The sequence below is a fragment of the Dipodomys merriami genome, unplaced genomic scaffold (assembly GCF_024711535.1).
Source record: "Dipodomys merriami isolate MVZ:Mamm:240054 unplaced genomic scaffold, mDipMer1.0.p SCAF_18, whole genome shotgun sequence".
Classification (NCBI taxonomy): Eukaryota; Metazoa; Chordata; class Mammalia; order Rodentia; family Heteromyidae; genus Dipodomys; species Dipodomys merriami.
In genome coordinates this window covers 19,688,284-19,705,625 of record NW_027203159.1, presented here as the reverse complement: position 1 = coordinate 19,705,625, position 17,342 = coordinate 19,688,284, and the positions used below count along the sequence as shown (strand labels likewise).

General features: G+C 34.6%; 1 protein-coding gene across 1 annotated transcript; it reads left to right on the top strand.

The window, feature by feature from the left end:
* Nucleotides 1-1,686: 1,686 nt before the first annotated feature.
* LOC138829963 (gametocyte-specific factor 1-like) lies at nucleotides 1,687-12,938 on the top strand. Its single transcript, XM_070026453.1, has 7 exons — nucleotides 1,687-1,748; nucleotides 2,642-2,680; nucleotides 3,242-3,342; nucleotides 8,632-8,758; nucleotides 8,847-8,930; nucleotides 9,282-9,345; nucleotides 12,906-12,938. The coding sequence occupies exons 2-7, from the start codon at nucleotides 2,671-2,673 to the stop codon at nucleotides 12,928-12,930; spliced, it is 411 nt and encodes a 136-aa protein (XP_069882554.1). The 5' UTR covers nucleotides 1,687-1,748; nucleotides 2,642-2,670; the 3' UTR covers nucleotides 12,931-12,938.
* The last annotated feature ends 4,404 nt before the right edge of the window (nucleotides 12,939-17,342 follow it).

The following is a 17,342-nucleotide window of genomic DNA, read 5'->3' as shown; positions in this document are numbered from 1 at the left end:
TTGACTTCAAGAGATATTAAGCACTGCCGCACCATCCTTTCACCTGTACCTACCTGTCCATGTTTTTTGTTTAATTTAGAGATGTTTCCAGATTCGCCATTTAATGACAAATCATGGTCTTTTATTTCTTCTCTCCCATGTCGGTTCATTTCAATTATCTGAAACCACATTATATTTTTCTACCCATAGAAATACTGCTATGCTTTAGTTCCTCGGGATTCATAAAACAGCTATTCAAAGCAGACAAATTTGTACACTGAAAACATCCTGTCTTCATTTAATTTACAGTAGTTTGTTCATATACACTAGTTATTTAATGAAGGATCTTGCCACTGAGAATACATAATTCCAGCATAGATATTTTTCCCAATAGTCTTTGGTATATTTTTAAATGAAAGTATAAAAATCATGATACGAAATCTCTATAATACTAAAGCTGTGGCATATATTATGTACTACCCTTTATATTAGAAACACTTCAATCCATCTTCCCAAAGTTTGCATAATAACTTCCTATTTTATTAAAAACTAATTGAATTTCATGTGTTCTACATAAACCACTCAATAGACTCGAGTTGTAAATTCTATAATCATAAATTATATTGCAGAAAATTTGCATGTAGTTTATATTATTGTTGATTAAATAATGCAAAAGCTGTATATATATATATATATACATGTATGTTATATATATATACATATATATCTATATAAAGCCATCCATTCACAGGTATTTCTGTAAAGCTTTTATATGTGTATTTTATAGTATACAGTAAATTAATATTTGTATAAGTAAAAATATGTGATATATAAATGGAAAAATTCATCGGGAATTTGTCTCTCTCTTGCTATTTTCATTTAATATTTGTGACTAGTTGCTTTGATAAATACTAGAGTACATTAATCTTATGAATATTAATAAAAATGTGAATAAAAAGTTATGTACAAAGATCAAGCATATCTACAAGGAAGGCTAAGGAAAGTTTTTGGCAGAAGATGATTAAATTCTAGAACTGTGTTATGTGAAATTGTCTCCTAATAAAAATATTGATGAGTAAAGAAACTAAACAAGGAAGCTGGGCGCTGGTGGCTCACCTGTAATCCAAGCTATTCAGGAGCTGAGATTCGATCCTCAGGAAAGTCCGTGAGACTCTTATCTCCAATAAATCACTAGAAAACCAGAATTAGCACTGTAGGTCAAGCGGTAGAGTGCTTGCCTTGAGCTGAAGAGCACAGGGACAGCACCAAGCCCAGAGTTCAAGCCCCACCACCGACCAAAAAAAAAAAAGTAAACAAGGGAAGAATAATGCGTAAAGATTGATTTATTGTTGCTATATAGAAAGTGTATAGATGTCCAGGTAGAGCAATTTAATAGGAATCAGTAGTTGATGTGTACATCAAAAGTGTGATACATTCATTCACATTATTCCTCTACTGAATACTCACACATTTCTAGTCTACTGAATTGGAATCCACCAACGCATACTAAAAGGAAATGGGACTTTTTCTTCCGGGTTCAGGCCGGAAGTCAACACTTCCGTTGTCATATGCGGAAGTGTGGCTGAGATCCATCAGTTTGTAAAACGGAAGTGAGGATTATGAGCTACATCACAATAACGGTGACCCCACCCAGAGAAGTCGTTATACAGAAGTAGCTGTTACTGTGGAAATCCAACTAGTGGGACAGCGTCCGTTGTGGGGAGGAAGATCTTGACTTCTTCGGTAATCCAATTAACTGAAGGAGACAGGTAACAGTCCCTTGCCCTCTTTTCCTACTTTTATGTCTTATACCTGTAAATCATCTTTTTGGCTCTTGTATGTGACTGGGAGATTTATCGCTTTCTACTCCTGACATCCAAATGTAGTTCTTATCATTTTCTCCAACTAGGCTTGTTCCCTGGGTAAAAGAACGAAAATTCTTTACTTCCTCAGACCTCAGAAAATAGCTATTTCCATTCTGGGGAACTTGAATTCACTTTTATTCCCGTCACTTTTATGTGTGTCAAAGCAATCACATGTTTAATGCCTTAGGCTCTGCTTCATGGCCACTAGACACTGTACTGCTGAAATTTACTACCTATTGAAACACAGCACTGATCTCAAACTTTGACTCTAACCAGTCTCAATGATTCCTTTGCTTTGTGATACATATCCTCTCTAAGAAGCAGTTATCTGATTAATACTCCATACTGATCTTAGAATCTGAATAGGAATCATGACATTTCTATGAGAATAGCACATCCTTCAGCGGAGTGCATATTTTCAATAGGTATTAGATATTTGTAAAATGGAATTCAGAACTTTTTAATCCAGACATTTATAATTTAGAAAACCTTTTCCAAATTCCCTTAAAAGTTGTCATGAGGCATCATCCTCTGTTATGATGAAGAAAAAAATGCCTGGTAATTATAATTTTTTTGAGTAGAAAAGTCAATTTCTATAGCTTGTTATAAGTGACCCTAATATGTGAGGGTGACAGATACTAATGTATTTCAATTCACGTGTGTCTAGCAACAAAAAGTATTAGAGATGAATAGGTTCTACTCAGTGGTTTTTCATATCGCTGAGGAAATAACATTTAAGATACATTGTTTTGAAGTATTTAGTCATGTTTTCTCTCAGAGAATTTTTTTATCCACAGGAATTGCTGATATTTATCTGCCTGTCACAATGGAAAAAGGTAAACGTGTTTACGTATTTGTTTTGGGAAATTATTTTAAATGGTCTAGTTCATGATATGTTTTTTTCTTTTTTTTGGAATCATAGAAATTATATTTATAGAAGCTGAGAGAACAGGATAGTAGGATTTCTCCTGATTCAATATGAAACCTTAGACATTTTGAAAATTAAAATTTTGACTTTTGATTTGCTAGATTGAAAGGTGAAAAAGAATATAAATTATGGGCACATTCTAGATTGAAATATAAGAAAGCAATTGAATCAGGGATGCTCAATAGATGTATGCTCTCAGAAGATAAATCAAGCTAGCTCTTCTATTTGACTCAAATCAATAATTTTTAACTAGAATAAATATTTTTCATAATACTAAAAAGTAAGAACTACCTACTAGGAACTGAGAGTACATCAGTAGTTAAATTCCAGAGTAGTACTCTTTGTCACATTTGAATCTATATTCTCAAATAGGAATCCTGAGTTAAGGTAGAGTTCATAAGGGAAATAACATTGTAGACTTACATGTTCCCCAATATATTGATTTTCCTGAGGTATTTTTCTCTTTCAGAGGAATCTGTGGATCCTGAGAGGTTATTGCAGTGTCCCTATGATAAAAATCACAAAATCAGATCATGCAGGTTCCCTTACCATCTTGTGAAATGTAGAAAGGTAATGTTTTATTGGAACATGTTTATATTACATAATTTCTTTAGTTCATGGATAAATTTGTGTATTGTTTTTATAATGAATTGTGGAAATGTATGCGAAAATATGAGAGATACAGTGTGCAGAAATGTAATACAGAAATTTTTGTATTTCTTTTAAATCTCTGCATCATGTAATGGAAAATAAGACAATGAAAATCCAACTTATTTATTTCTAGAGATGTATTTCTAGATTTCTATTCAAAGCAGAACAAAGGCAAAATATTTTGTGTGTGCAATTATGTTAAACTGTGTGTGGCATATTTCATAAACATTAGAGGTGGCTTCCTTTTTCTCCCCATGCCTAATTGTCAAAATGTAAATTAATGGTATTCTTAAACATTAAAATACTTTGTTAAAATGCCCACTGTATTATCATATGGCCTAGAATTTAGTTTGGATACTTAAGTTTTCAAGACATGGTTGTAGACTGATAATGTGGGAGATGCATTGTGTGTCTTTTCTATATTTAGGGTATTGATTACAACATTGCTCTTAGTTTCACCAAAAATTTCATAATATTTGAAGTTTCACAGAATTGTGGGTAGAAAATTATTTTTTTCTTCATGTAACACTGCTACAATAAGTTCCAGATCTGTAGGGGAAGCAGAGTTTCTGCTGTTTTTTATAAAGAAAACATATGTGATGACCATTAATTTTGGATATATTCAAATATATTTTCAATCACCCTTTCTATGCATTTGTTAATTGTATATAAATAACCCATATTTGCATAAACAGAGGGCTGAATTGAGTGTATATGTAGGTTCCTAAAGTTCAATATGCAATTTATGGAACCTGGCACTGGTTCCTCATGAAAGAATAACAACCCGAGAGTCTGAGATCAAGATATTTTTTTAAGGCCAGCCCAGGCAGGAGAGTCATAAACATTCGTATCTCCACTATCAAATGAGTACAGAGAGAAGAAGTGCTTTGGCTAAAATTGTAGCAGTCTAGCCCTTTGCAAAAGGATACACTAGTTTTTTTCCCTTCCCCTCTCCAAATTAGGAAAATGCATATACACGATGCAGGGCATTGAAATCAAATACAGTGAAAACAGAGTTTATACAATGGGGAAGTAACACCCCAAAGGAGAAAAATCACATAGTATATTAGAAATACCTTAAAAACTTTAGCAAGAAAGAAAAAACCAATTGTGTCCCTATTTTGGCATTTATTTCATTTAAATACCATTTTTATATTTAAAGGTTTTATGTTTTGAAAATACTGTACAGAGGATTTAGTTACATAAGCATGCTAATGAGCCCATTTCCTTGTTTTCACATTTTATTATTTTTAAAGAAGATTTTTATTGTGAAAATATTGTACACAGAGGGGGAACAGTAACATGTGCAAGGTAATGAGTACTTTTCTTATCAAGCATTGTTGCCTCCTTCTTTGACTTTCCCCTGCCATCCCTTCCCTCCCACCTCCAGAACTACACTCCCCCAACTCTGCCTAAATTATAAATTTCATTTTTTGACAAAGCGTCTTTTTTTAGATAAGTTTTTTATTGTGAAAATGCTGTACAGAAGGGTTACAAATACATGAGCAAGGTAATTAGTACATTTCTTATCAAACATTGTTGCATTCTCCTTTGTTTTTCACTATCTTCCCATCCTTCCCATCTCTTCAACTACATCCTCTCACTCCCTTCCCCACTCCCATCCAAATTATATATTGGTTTTTCAAAATAACGTCTTGTACATCTCATTAATGCAATGGACCGATCTTATACCTATTTAAACATTTTGTTATTTCCTTTCTCCACCCCAAATTATACCAACATCAAATAGACTGAAAACAGCGGTTATGCATGGGGGAGGTACATACAAAACAACAAAAAAATCACATGGTATCTTATAAATATGTTACAGACAATAGCAAGGAAGAAAAAAACTTATGTTCCCATCTTGGGATTCATTTCGCTTAACATCATATTATCTAAGCTTTTCTGCTTGTCCCAGACATATACTAGTTATTGCAAATAAAGGAAACCGTGGGATCTCTGTTTCTTTGGGCCTGGCTTACTTCACTTAATACAATTTTTCCAAGTAGGTATGCTACGTATGTCTTTTGCTTCCAGAAGCTCTGCAGCTTCGTGCAATTCCATTTGTCCAAACTTTCTTTGATTTGGTGTGTTTCTGAGTATTAAGAAAATTTCTGCCTGTGCCAAGGAGACCTAGTTTTTCTCCTATTCCATTCTGTATTGTTCTCAGGGTGTCTGCTTTGACTCCAAGGTCTTTAATCTATTTGGAGTTGATTCTGGTTCAAGAAGATAGACAAGGATCTACTTTTAGTTTTCTACAAGCCGTTAACCAATTTTGCCAGCGCCATTTACTGAAGAGGCTGTCTTTCTTCCATTCTATTTTTTAGCTCCCTTATCGAAGATTAGATCGCTATAGGTCTGTGGGTTCATAACTCGGTTTTCAATTCTATTCCATTGTTTCTGAGGTCACTTCTTGTGCCAGTACCAAGCTGTTTTGATTACTATGGCTTTGTAGTAGTGTTTGAAATTTGGTATTGATATTCCTCCAGCATTGTTCTTTCTGTTTTCAGGATCGTTTTTGCTATTAAGGATCTTTTATTGTTCCATATGAATTTTTGGATTCTTTCTTCTATTGCCTTGAAGAATAAGGTTGGAATATTGATAGGGATTGCATTGAATTTGTAGATACCCTTGGGAAGTATTGCCATTTTCACAATGTTGATCCTTCCAATCCAAGAGCATTGGAGGTTTTGCCACTTTCTAAGTTCTGTTTTGATTTCCTTCTTCAGAATTTTATAGTTTCATAACAGAAATCCTTCAGTTCTTTGGTTATTTCCTAGGAATTTATTTTCTGTGGGGCTATTATGAATAGACTTTCTTTCCTGAATTCTGCTGTGCTCTTCGCATTATTGGCATACAGAAAAGCCATTGATTTTAGGGGTTAATTTTCTTGCCTGCTACTTTGCCAATGTTTTGAATCAGCTCAAGTAATTTGGGAGTGGAGTTCATGGGATTTTTTAAAAAACAAGACCATGTTCTCTGCAAAGAGGAAGAGTTTTACTTAATCTTATTCTATTTTGATGCCCTTTTTGTTTGCATCACGTCTATAGCAATAAGACGTTCTAGTATTAATCTGGAGAGATTGGACAACCTTGTCTCCTTTCTGAGTTTAGAGGAAATGGCTTTAATTTTTCAACATAGAGTACAATGCTGGCTGTAGGTTTCTCATAATGAGACTTTATTTTGTTGAGGAATGTTCCAAGGATTCTTACTTTTTTCAGAGCCTTCATCATAAAGGAGTGTTGGATCTTGTCAAATGCTTGTTCTGCATCTATTGAGATAACCATGTGGTTCTTATCCTTGCTCTTGCTGATGTGATGAATTATATTAATTGATTTGTGGATATTGAACCAGCTTTGCATCCCTGAAATGAATTCTGTTTGATCATAGTGTATGATTTTTTGGAAGAATTGTAGAAGTCAATTGGCCAAAAGTTTGTTGATAAATTTTGCATCAATGTTATGAAAGAAATGGGTCCATAGTTCTTTTTCTTTGATGAGTCCCTGTGGGTTATGATAGCTTCATAGAAGGAGTTTGGTAGTGAGCTTTGTCTTTCAATGTCCTTGAAGGGCTGGATGAGAATTGGTGTGAGTTCTGCTTTGATGTCCTTGAAGAATTCGGCTGGAAATCCATTCGGTCCTGGGCTTTTCTTAGATGGGTGTCTTTTATTGCTATTTCTATTTCAGTGATGATGTGGGCCTGTTAAATTGGTTTCAGCATGTCGATATTTGCTAGGAAATAGACCATTTCTTCCAGATTCTCAAACCTATTAGCATAAAGGTTTCAGAAGTATTTCCTTTTAATGTTCTGAATCTTGGTTGTTTCTGTGATTTGTTTCCATTCTCCTCTCTGAGTTTATTTGGGTGTGTTCCCTTTTTTATAAGATTGGCTAAGACGACTCTGTCTCTGCCTGGGCAGGGTGACTTTCCCCTTGGTGAAGCTGAGCCTGAGAGGTCAGGTTAGGTTCCTGCCACCTGCTAAATGGTTCTCTAGCCTAGGACTGTTCACTGGAACACTAAAACTGCTTTCTGTTCAAGGGCTTTTTAGTCCCCAGCTTCTCTTCTGATATCTTCCTCAGGTCTTCTGACATACATGGCCTGGGGGAGAGGGGCATACAAAGCAACAAAAAACACTTGATATCTTATAGATAAGTTAGAAACAATAGTAAGAAAGAAAAAAATCATTTCTGTCATTATGTTGGGGTTCATTTTGCTTAATATCATCTTATCTGACCTTTTCTGTTTGTCTCAGACATATACTATTTATTGCAAATAAAGGAAACCATGGGACCTGTTTCTTTGGGGCTCATTTACTTCACTTAATGTAATTTTTTTCAAGTCTTTCCATTTCCTAACAAATGGAGCAATACCATTCTTTGTGATAGAGGCATCAAGCATTGTTGCCTCCTCCTTTGTTTTTCTCCTACCATCCTCTCCCTCCCACCTCCTCAACTACACTCTTATGTACATCGCTTTTGAACATTTCTTCTTGTCCTAAAATACACTAGTTATTCCAAATAAGGGAATCAATGACCTGTTTCTTTGGGCCTGCATCACTTCAATTAATATAATTTTTTCTGTGCCTTTCCTAACAAATGGAGCAATATTCCTTTTTATGGAGGCATAGAATTCCATCTTATATATATTTAAAACATTTTCTTAATCCATTCCTGTTCTGAGGAGCATCTGCATTGGTTCCATATCTTAGCTATGGTAAATAATGGTGGTAGCCCTAGTATGGTCTTATATGTGATCATTTGGGTAAATGCACAAAAGTGGGATTGCTGGGTCATAGAGGAGCTCTATGTGGAGTCTTTTGAGGAACCTCCATACTTATTTGGGATACAGCTTGTCAAATTGTAACAATGAAATATGCAAGACACTATGTTGAAAATGAACTTTACAACTTTAGGTGTGCAGCGGGGGTGGAGAGGAGGGAGGGAAAATTTGGGGAGATGGGGAGGGAAGGGATCTTAGGGGAAAAACAAAGGAAATGTTAATGCTCGATAGGAAATTTTCTCATTACCTTATTCACCTAACTCTAACACTTCTGTACAGTACCTTACAATAAAAAATATGTATTAAAAAAGGATGCACTAGCACAATACCCTACCGTGGTATCAAGCCCATGGTAGACATCCTGCCCAAAGAAATCTAAAGAGAAAATTTGAAAGTATTTCTTCACATTTGAACATTTGTTCCACAGAATCATCCTGATATTGCTGCAAAATTGGCTACTTGTCCCTTTAACGCTCGCCACCTGGTTCCACGAGATCAACTCAGTAAACATATTGCAACTTGTATGGACAAAACTTCCCTTGAAGATGATATCGGTGAGCCTGATAATTAAAACAATCCAAATCAATGTAGGCTATTTGCACCTGAATCCTACTCTTATGGTTAATTTCTTTTTGTTTGTAGATAACATCACATGGAACGAGAAACAAAACAAGCGTTCTGAAAATACATGGCAATATGTTTCCTCTGAGGAAGACTGGGATAAAGGTAAAAAGCTTGTTGGTTTTTCTGTATTTTCGATTATTGAATCTCAACTTATCCTGTGCTGTTGTATGATTTCTTCCTTTAGGAGTGAAATTAAAACTCTTTGTTCAACTTGGATTGAATCAATAACATATATGAATATATGCATTCCTAAATGATTAAAAAATCAAACATTTAAATCATTTGTCTTTGTACATGGCTAAGAACTCATTGTTTTCACTCTTTATTATCCAGATAAATGTTTCTTGTAAGGCTATTAAGGCCGTCAACATTGTTGTTTTCTTTATTAATGTATAATGTTAGAGCCAATCTAATCTAGTGCCTCAATCAAGTATGTATTTCTCTCTTTGGCAGAATCCTTGGAAGATCCTAGCCCAAGTTTTATTTGGGGCACAGTCAAATCTTCTGGCAACAACAGGTAAAGAAAATGCTGTTTTCTTATGACGACTATTGTCTGTCAAAATTCAACGTGAGGAAATAGGATAAATGAACTTGCGATTGGTGGCAAAAGTCAAGTACAGTTTCACTAGGACAGATAAGGAATGCAATCACCCAAATTACTTCAAATGAGAATTACCTTATCTGAATGTCTTCTCATTCTTTTATAATAAATTTAAACTTAAATCAGGGAAGCCATAGATAAAGGTATTATATTGGACCAATCCCCTTTTTCCCCCATTTTCATCGTTTCAGGATTCACTCATCACATCAATTATGATAGTGCAAATGGCAGTATCTTCAATTGATAAATGTACAGACTTACGGGTGGGTTACCATGTCTTCCTTCTGAAATTGGTTAATGAATATTACAGGAATGACTATCTGATTTAAATTTTTTCCATGAATTAGTATAAAATATTTGAGGAGGAAGTGGTGGTGTGGCTCAAGTGGTAGAGCACTCGCCTCGAGCTGACAAGCACAGTGACAGTGCCCAGACCCAGAGTTCAAGCCCCACGACCGAAAAAATAAAATAAAATGAAATAAAATAAAATATTTGAGATCTTTGAGATGATTTTCAATTTGCACATTGCAAAGATACATATTAATAAAATGTATTTAGAGCTATTTTTTAACCAGCACTGCATACATGGATTTCAAATTTCACATTACTGTATAAAGGATGAATACACATTGGATATGGCATAGATTAGAAATTCAAAATTAGATGTGTAATTACAAAAGTTATGCTATCTCAGTATTTATGAGAATGTTTAAAGTATTGTAATTGCTAGAATGAACTTCTCCTGCTAGAGTCACAAAATAGATTGTGTTTTTCATGTTGTGGAATGTCAAAAGATCAAGTCCCTCTGACATGGCAAGGTGACAAATACAGGACAGAGAGTTTTGCCTGGAGTTCTTTGTTCTTTGTAATTTATCTTGCTTGTCAATATGAAACTCATCCTCTTTATAAGTGAGTCAATAGATTCTAGATGTATTACTATTGTCAAGTATTTTGTTCTTTGGTAAGTTCAGGAAAAAAAAAGTTTATTCAACATAAGACCAAGGTGAATTTATGTGTCAGTGATTAGGGTAGGGCCTCATATATTCTTCCTCTGAAAAGGTAGTAAACATACTAAGAATTTCTATTCAATTGTCTGGTGTATGTCACACATAACACAATATTACATAGTGAAGAAAGTGCTGAGGAGGAGTAATGGGAATAGATAAATTCACCCTTGCATCTGATGAAAATTTTCTAATTCATGAAGATTAGAGTATTAAAATGCATCTTGGTTAAAAACTGAACAGATCAATTTAGTATTTGATCAACAGAATACATTTATTCTTGTGGTTCGGTTGTTTCTCATCCTCATGCAGAGGAAAAGGAATATATCTTGGGAAACGACTTTTGGTTTACAAAACCACTGTTGAGCCAGGCCAGGTGATAATGTTTTTAGTTCTAGCATCTCATACGTTTGACTCATAGGATCTAATTACGGATTAATAAACTCAAGGATTTTTTAAAGATTCATTTCTGGAATGAATTCTTTCAAAATCGAATACTATAGAGAGCGTTATCCTTAAGGAAAACCATGGTTACAAGTAGACCTGCAGCGTGCATGAACGTTCAGAACATACGAGCTTAAAAATCATCAGCACACTCTGGGTAAGAGTAGAGGTCACTTAGGAACCTCTAGGAGGCTGAGATCTGAAGATCAGTTTTCAAGGAATCCCTGTAGGAACATTTGTCACACTCTCATCACCAATTAAGCATCTCAAAACTGGAAGTGGCACTGTAGATCAAGTAGAAGAGCATTAAATCTCTGAAGAGTTCCCGGACTGTGCCCAAGCCCAAAGTGCAAGCCCAATGACCAACAGGAACAATAACCAAAGACAGGAATGCAATGCAATATTCATCAACAATGCCCCATACTCACTAGTATTTCCAAAATATCTGATTTTTTTCCTTCTACATAAAGCCAGTTAGATTTTATTCACTCTCTACTCATACTATCATGTATTTTCTCTCGAATTTCAGAGAGTAATGTTTGATGGGGCAGTGATATTTCCTTACTTCATTGATTATTAGAACACTTAATGTGACTCAGTGGGATTACTACTTCTGTTCCCTTATGCTAATATGTCATGGAATCATAATTTTTTCTGGCATATAAAATGTGGTTGATACTAGAGAACCTGTAATTCATGAGAGAATTTGTGACAAAGTATGAGGCCATGTTACTTGCTGATTTGTCTCTTAAAGATTTATCCAATCCTAGCTGTGTCATTGTATATACATGAGCTGATTAGAGTTTGCGTTCAGTTATTGCTGTTATCTATTTATAGATGCGAATTTTGTGTCTGTGGGTGTACAAATGAAATGGTGTACATTTTTTCCTACTCTGTTTCACCACCCATTAGTTGATGCAGGGCACATTACTATGGATTTCGGAATTGAAAAGTGAGGATTTTTTTCTGCCTTCAATTCTTGAATTTACTCAATCATGCTAAAAATTGATGACAAGTTATCAAGGATTTTTATGTGCCTTCCTTGATAATGAGTATCGAATCCATGATTGGGCCATTGATATTGGCCTCCTATCCTGGGATTGATCCCAATGATATATTCCAAATGTTGATATGCCTCTGGCATAGAATTCTCATAACCATACATATTAGAGAAAGCAATGTTAATGTAGAAATGTTACCCTAAGTTAATGGAAATTTTCTATGTGCATTTCAATATCAATATATCAGTATACTGAGAGGTGACATGCATGCCTGTGTTTCTTAAAGGTTAATTATTTTTGGAACTGTTGAATATATTTACCTGATACCACTTCACAATGAGATTGTGACTTCACAATAGCATTTGTTTTGTCCACACATAAGATTGGAAAGCTGTTTATTTGTTTGAGCCATGGAATATTTATTGTAATTGTACCTGAAAGCGTTTGCATGATATCCCTTCATCCTTTGGTATCCCTATCCTTTGGTAGGAAACATCTCATGAAACAATCACTCTTTGTGGCTTGTTTTTATGCATCCGTTCACAAATATTGAAATGGAGATCAAATTATCATGTTGATTTAAGTTCATTGCAAAAACATTATCTTGTAAAACCATTAAGTATTTCCTTTTCTATACAACCACGTGAACTATTTCTTCCTGTTTTTCTGGATGCATGATACATCTATGAATATTTTATTAGAGACCGAATTCATAAACAGTGCCAAGTCATGGCTGAGCCTGAATGGGTGATATTAGATTAAATTTTGTAGAACTGGACAATAATCGCTCAAGTAATAGATTGACTAGGGTAATGCTTAGAGAGTGTCCAATTTGTGAGGTTTGTATACAGCAATCAAATTTCAATGGAAATGGAAGTGGAAACACACAAGATTTTTTTGAAAATAACATGATGTGCTCTCATTAGTTTTTTAGTATCTCTCGAATTACTATTGCATTACTTGTCCAAATATATATTCGAATATTTTCCACAGAAAGTAAAATAATATTTTTCTCATTTCTTTGCAGGAATCCTTCTATGAACAAACCATGAGTTCAAGCCATTTCTCATAGTTTTGTCTACATCTTACATTTATTAATAAATTGTGATGTTCACTCAACCAAATGAATTCATTTTGATTTCTACTACCTATTCACTACCTATGCACCCTTACCTTGAATCCAGAAGTATACTTCGGTATTTATGTCCTTATTCAGCATGTCACTTTCCACATAGATATGTTAAGGTTGGAATATAGAAACTTCAATCATCAAATCAAAATCTATATTTGTTTCCCAAGAGGACAAATCATACTTCATTTTTCACTGTCCTTAAGTTTGCCTATGAATATCATCTTGCATTTCATAAATTGATATAATTGCAGAGCCTAATAAATACATAACAAAACAGTAATGATATTAGACCTCGTATACAAACCTTACCCCAATTATGTATTCCATACATTAAAATGTCAATGGGATTTTTCTACTGATATTCTGAAGTATATTTCTTATTATACAAGCTTCTCATCTAAATGACTTCCATGTGTAATCCCATCTAAACAAGGATTCTGGGGGTTCTCTCCAAAACCTGTGCCAGAAAAAATCAGATTATGTGTGCAGAAAACATGTATTCTTTTGAGGGGAGAAATTTCAATTTCTGAAGATAGCATGATTTTGTGCTAAAAGTGTGATATTTTTTGGGCAAGAGGGTATGCACGTTTTGGCAATTTCTCAATATATTTCTAAAATGTTCCAAGAATGTGGCTCATGTTTATTAATGGTGTTGAAATTGGAGAGTTTGATTATGGGCACCTAGTATATAATTTCAAATGTTTATTGGTGTTCCTTCAGAATTTGTAAATTCAACAGTAATTTGTGAAGCATAGTTTGGAACCTGTAGACTCAGTAGGGATATGTAGAGAACAGATGTATCAACACATGACTGTATATAGACTACAAACTAATCTACATACGTATCCATTTGTAAACTTATGAATATTAAAATAAATTATGTATTAATACTATTCTTTATTGTTAAACTTATTGTCAATGTGATGTACAGAGTCATTATAATTATGTATATAAGGCAGTGAATCATTTTCTTGTCATATGTTACCCTATCCCTCATTTTTCTTACACTTCTTCAAAACTTCCTCACTCCTATTGTAAATACCATTTCCAACATGTTTTGTGATGACTTTTGTGGCATTGGTTCTGTTATTGTCCTCTATCTCAATTTTTTTAATCCTCTTCTTTGCCCTATTCAGATTAAAGTTTATACAATCTTCAGGCTTCCAAAATCAAATATAATGAAGGGAGAAACAGTATGAAAAATGAAAAAAGCAAGAAAAAAGGAATCGTTTTTCATAGTATTAAAAAAAACCAACAATGATAAACTTCATGTTTCTTGGAGTTCATTTTGTTTGCCCTATTCTTCTTGTTCATATTTACAAAGCAATTAAGCTCTTGCAATCCCCTTCAAGGATGAAACTGTACATATATCAATTAAGACAAAAAGAAAAGTAGAGCCCCTATATTTTAAATGCCACTTCTAAAGAAAAAAAAGTAACCATTCATTAGATAAGTTTAATAGAAGCAGGATAAACACAGTAAAAAGAAAAAGCAATATTCAATAAATAGTGATTAAATGCCTATAAAAACTTAAAGTTAGATTATACATCAACCTTTGTCAAAATACTTTCCAAATGAATCAGACCTTGAGATTAAAGAAAATACTCAGAACGGAATCAATAGAAAAATACTATGCTCTTTGAACAGGTTGAAACTTTCTTAGTACAGATGTACAACTGCATCAAGTCAAAGAAATTTAAGGATACAGGTGGACCCGTTGCAACATTAAGAAGTACAAGTTGTCATGTCGAAAACGAACTTTACAACTTTGGTGCGGGGGGGGGGGTGGGCAGTGAGGGAATGGGGGCCGGAGGAGGCTGGGAAAGGATGTGAAGGATAAACAAAGGAGGAGGCTGCAATGCTTGATAAGAAATGTACTCATTATCTTGCCCATGTAATTGTAACCCCTCTGTACAGTATGTTCACAAAAAATAAAAACAAAAATAAAATAAAAAATTAAAAAAAAAAGAAATGTTAGATAAACTGTATTGCTTGAACCTGTACAGCTTCTTTGTAACAAAGGACATAGCTAAGTAAGTTAATAGAAAGCCAAAAGACTAGGAGAAGATCTTCACAAGCCAAGAAAGAGAAAAGTGTCTCAGTGCTGAAATATAATCAGAACTCAACAAGTCAAAATGCCACCTCACAAAAGAAATCCTGAACAATAAACCCATTCCATGAAAAGAAGTCTAAATATTTAAAGAGAGACTTCACTGATGGCTAATTGGGAATGACCAGAGGACATATGAAGAAATGCTCAATATCTCTAAAAACTGAATCATGCCAAATGAAGTCAACATTGAAATTCTCATTCCATAGGAATGGCAAAGTCATGTTCATTCCATAAGGAAAACCAGGAACCACCCCAGATGCCTGAGACTAGATTAATGCATCAGAAATGTGGGATATAAACACAATGGAATTCTATTTTCCATTAGAAAGAATGACACTTTGCCAATTGTCAGGAAATGTAAAGACTTAAATTATAACATAAATTAAAGGTGGCCAGACCCAAACAAACACAGGCTCCATGGTTTCTCTTATTTCTAAAAACTAGTATATGTCCTTTTTAGTCCTAGAAGAGGATAACAATAACTTAATAGTAATATACATATTACCATAGAATATTAGGCTAAACAACATAAACTCTGAAATATAAAATTCAATTGGTTTCTCTTTCTTGATATTTTAAAATGTACTATGTGAAGCAATTTGTTTGTTTGTTTTTTGGTTGGTTGTGGGGCTTGCACCCTGGGGTTGGGTGCTGTCCCTGTGCTCTTCAGTTCAAGGTGAGCGCTCTACTCCTTGAGCCACAGCACCACTGCCAGTGTCCTAGTGCATTATTGGAGATAAGAGCCTCATGGACTTTCCTACTTGGGCTGGATTTGCACAGAGATCTTCTGATCTCTGCCTTCTGAGTAGCTAGGGTTAGGGGCATGAGCCACTGGCATTCGGCAGCTATTTCTTTTTCTTGCCTTTTTCCTTCCTATTCCTGCTTTGTACAATGTTGTGACTGTATTTGATTTTGGTACACATTGTATTACATGTAAATTAATAAAAATTAAGGACGGGAAGGTCAATATTTAATTCTGAGACAAAGGACAAAGGGCTAACCATACAAGAACAATCCCAACAAAACTACATGTTGGGAATAAACATTACATGTGGTGGGAGGCCATAGAGATTTTAGACCAAAAACCAGTAAAAATGAACAATGGGTAAGAACATATGATGTGACAATACTCATTCATTGCTTACATATGTCTTTTGAGGGTCGTCCATACTGCTTTCACATAGGGATGAACAATTTTACACTCCAACCTACAATGCAGTTGGGTTTCCTTTTGGCCATAACCACTCCAGCGTTTGTTATTAGAGTTCTTGATTATAGCCATTCTAACTGGGGTAGGGTGAATTTCAATGTTGTTTTGATTTGCATTTCTTTTATTGCTATAGAGGTTGAACATTTTGTCATGTGTCCATTGGTTATTCTAATTTCCTCTCCAGAGAAGTTTCTCTTAAGTCTTTAGCCCACTTATTTATTAGGCAGTTTTCTCTTTGATGATATGTGAATTTGTTATTGTGGAGATTTATTTTTGTGTGTGTGGAGGTGAAAGTACTGTACAGAGGGGCTACAATTACATGAGCAAGATAATGAGTACATTTCTTATCAAGTATTGTTGCCTCCTCCTTTGTTTATCCTTCCCATTCCTTCTCCTCCCCCTTTTCCTCTCCCCCCGCCCCCCAAAACTTGTGAATTCGTTTTTTGACGTAATGTCTTGTACATCTGACTGCTGTAATGGGTCCACCTGTATCCATATTTTAGCAACTTGGTTTTTCCTTTCCCCTTCCCATATTAAACCCACATCAAATATGATGAAAACATGGGTTATACCGTGGGGGATGGACATATAAAGCAACAAAAAAATCATATTATACATATGTTAGAAATAATAGCAAGGAAGAAAAAAAATTTGAGTCTTTATCTTGGGTTCATTTCGCCTAACATTAAGAGAAATTTCTCAGGAGAGGAAAGAAGGATGATCAATAGGCACACGAAGGAATGTTCAACCTACCTAACCATAAAAGAAATGTAAATCAAAACATTGAGATACCACCTCACACCAGTTAGAATGACTATAATCAAGCACTCTAATAACAGATGTTGGAGGGGATGTGGAGAGAAGGGAACTATACTGTACTGTTGGTGGTAGTGTAAACTTTTTCAGCCAGTGTAAACTTGGTCAACCACTCTGGAAATTAGTATGGAGGTTCCTCAAAAGACTTCACCTAGATCCACAAACAAGACTCTACAAAAGCTACCAGCACAAC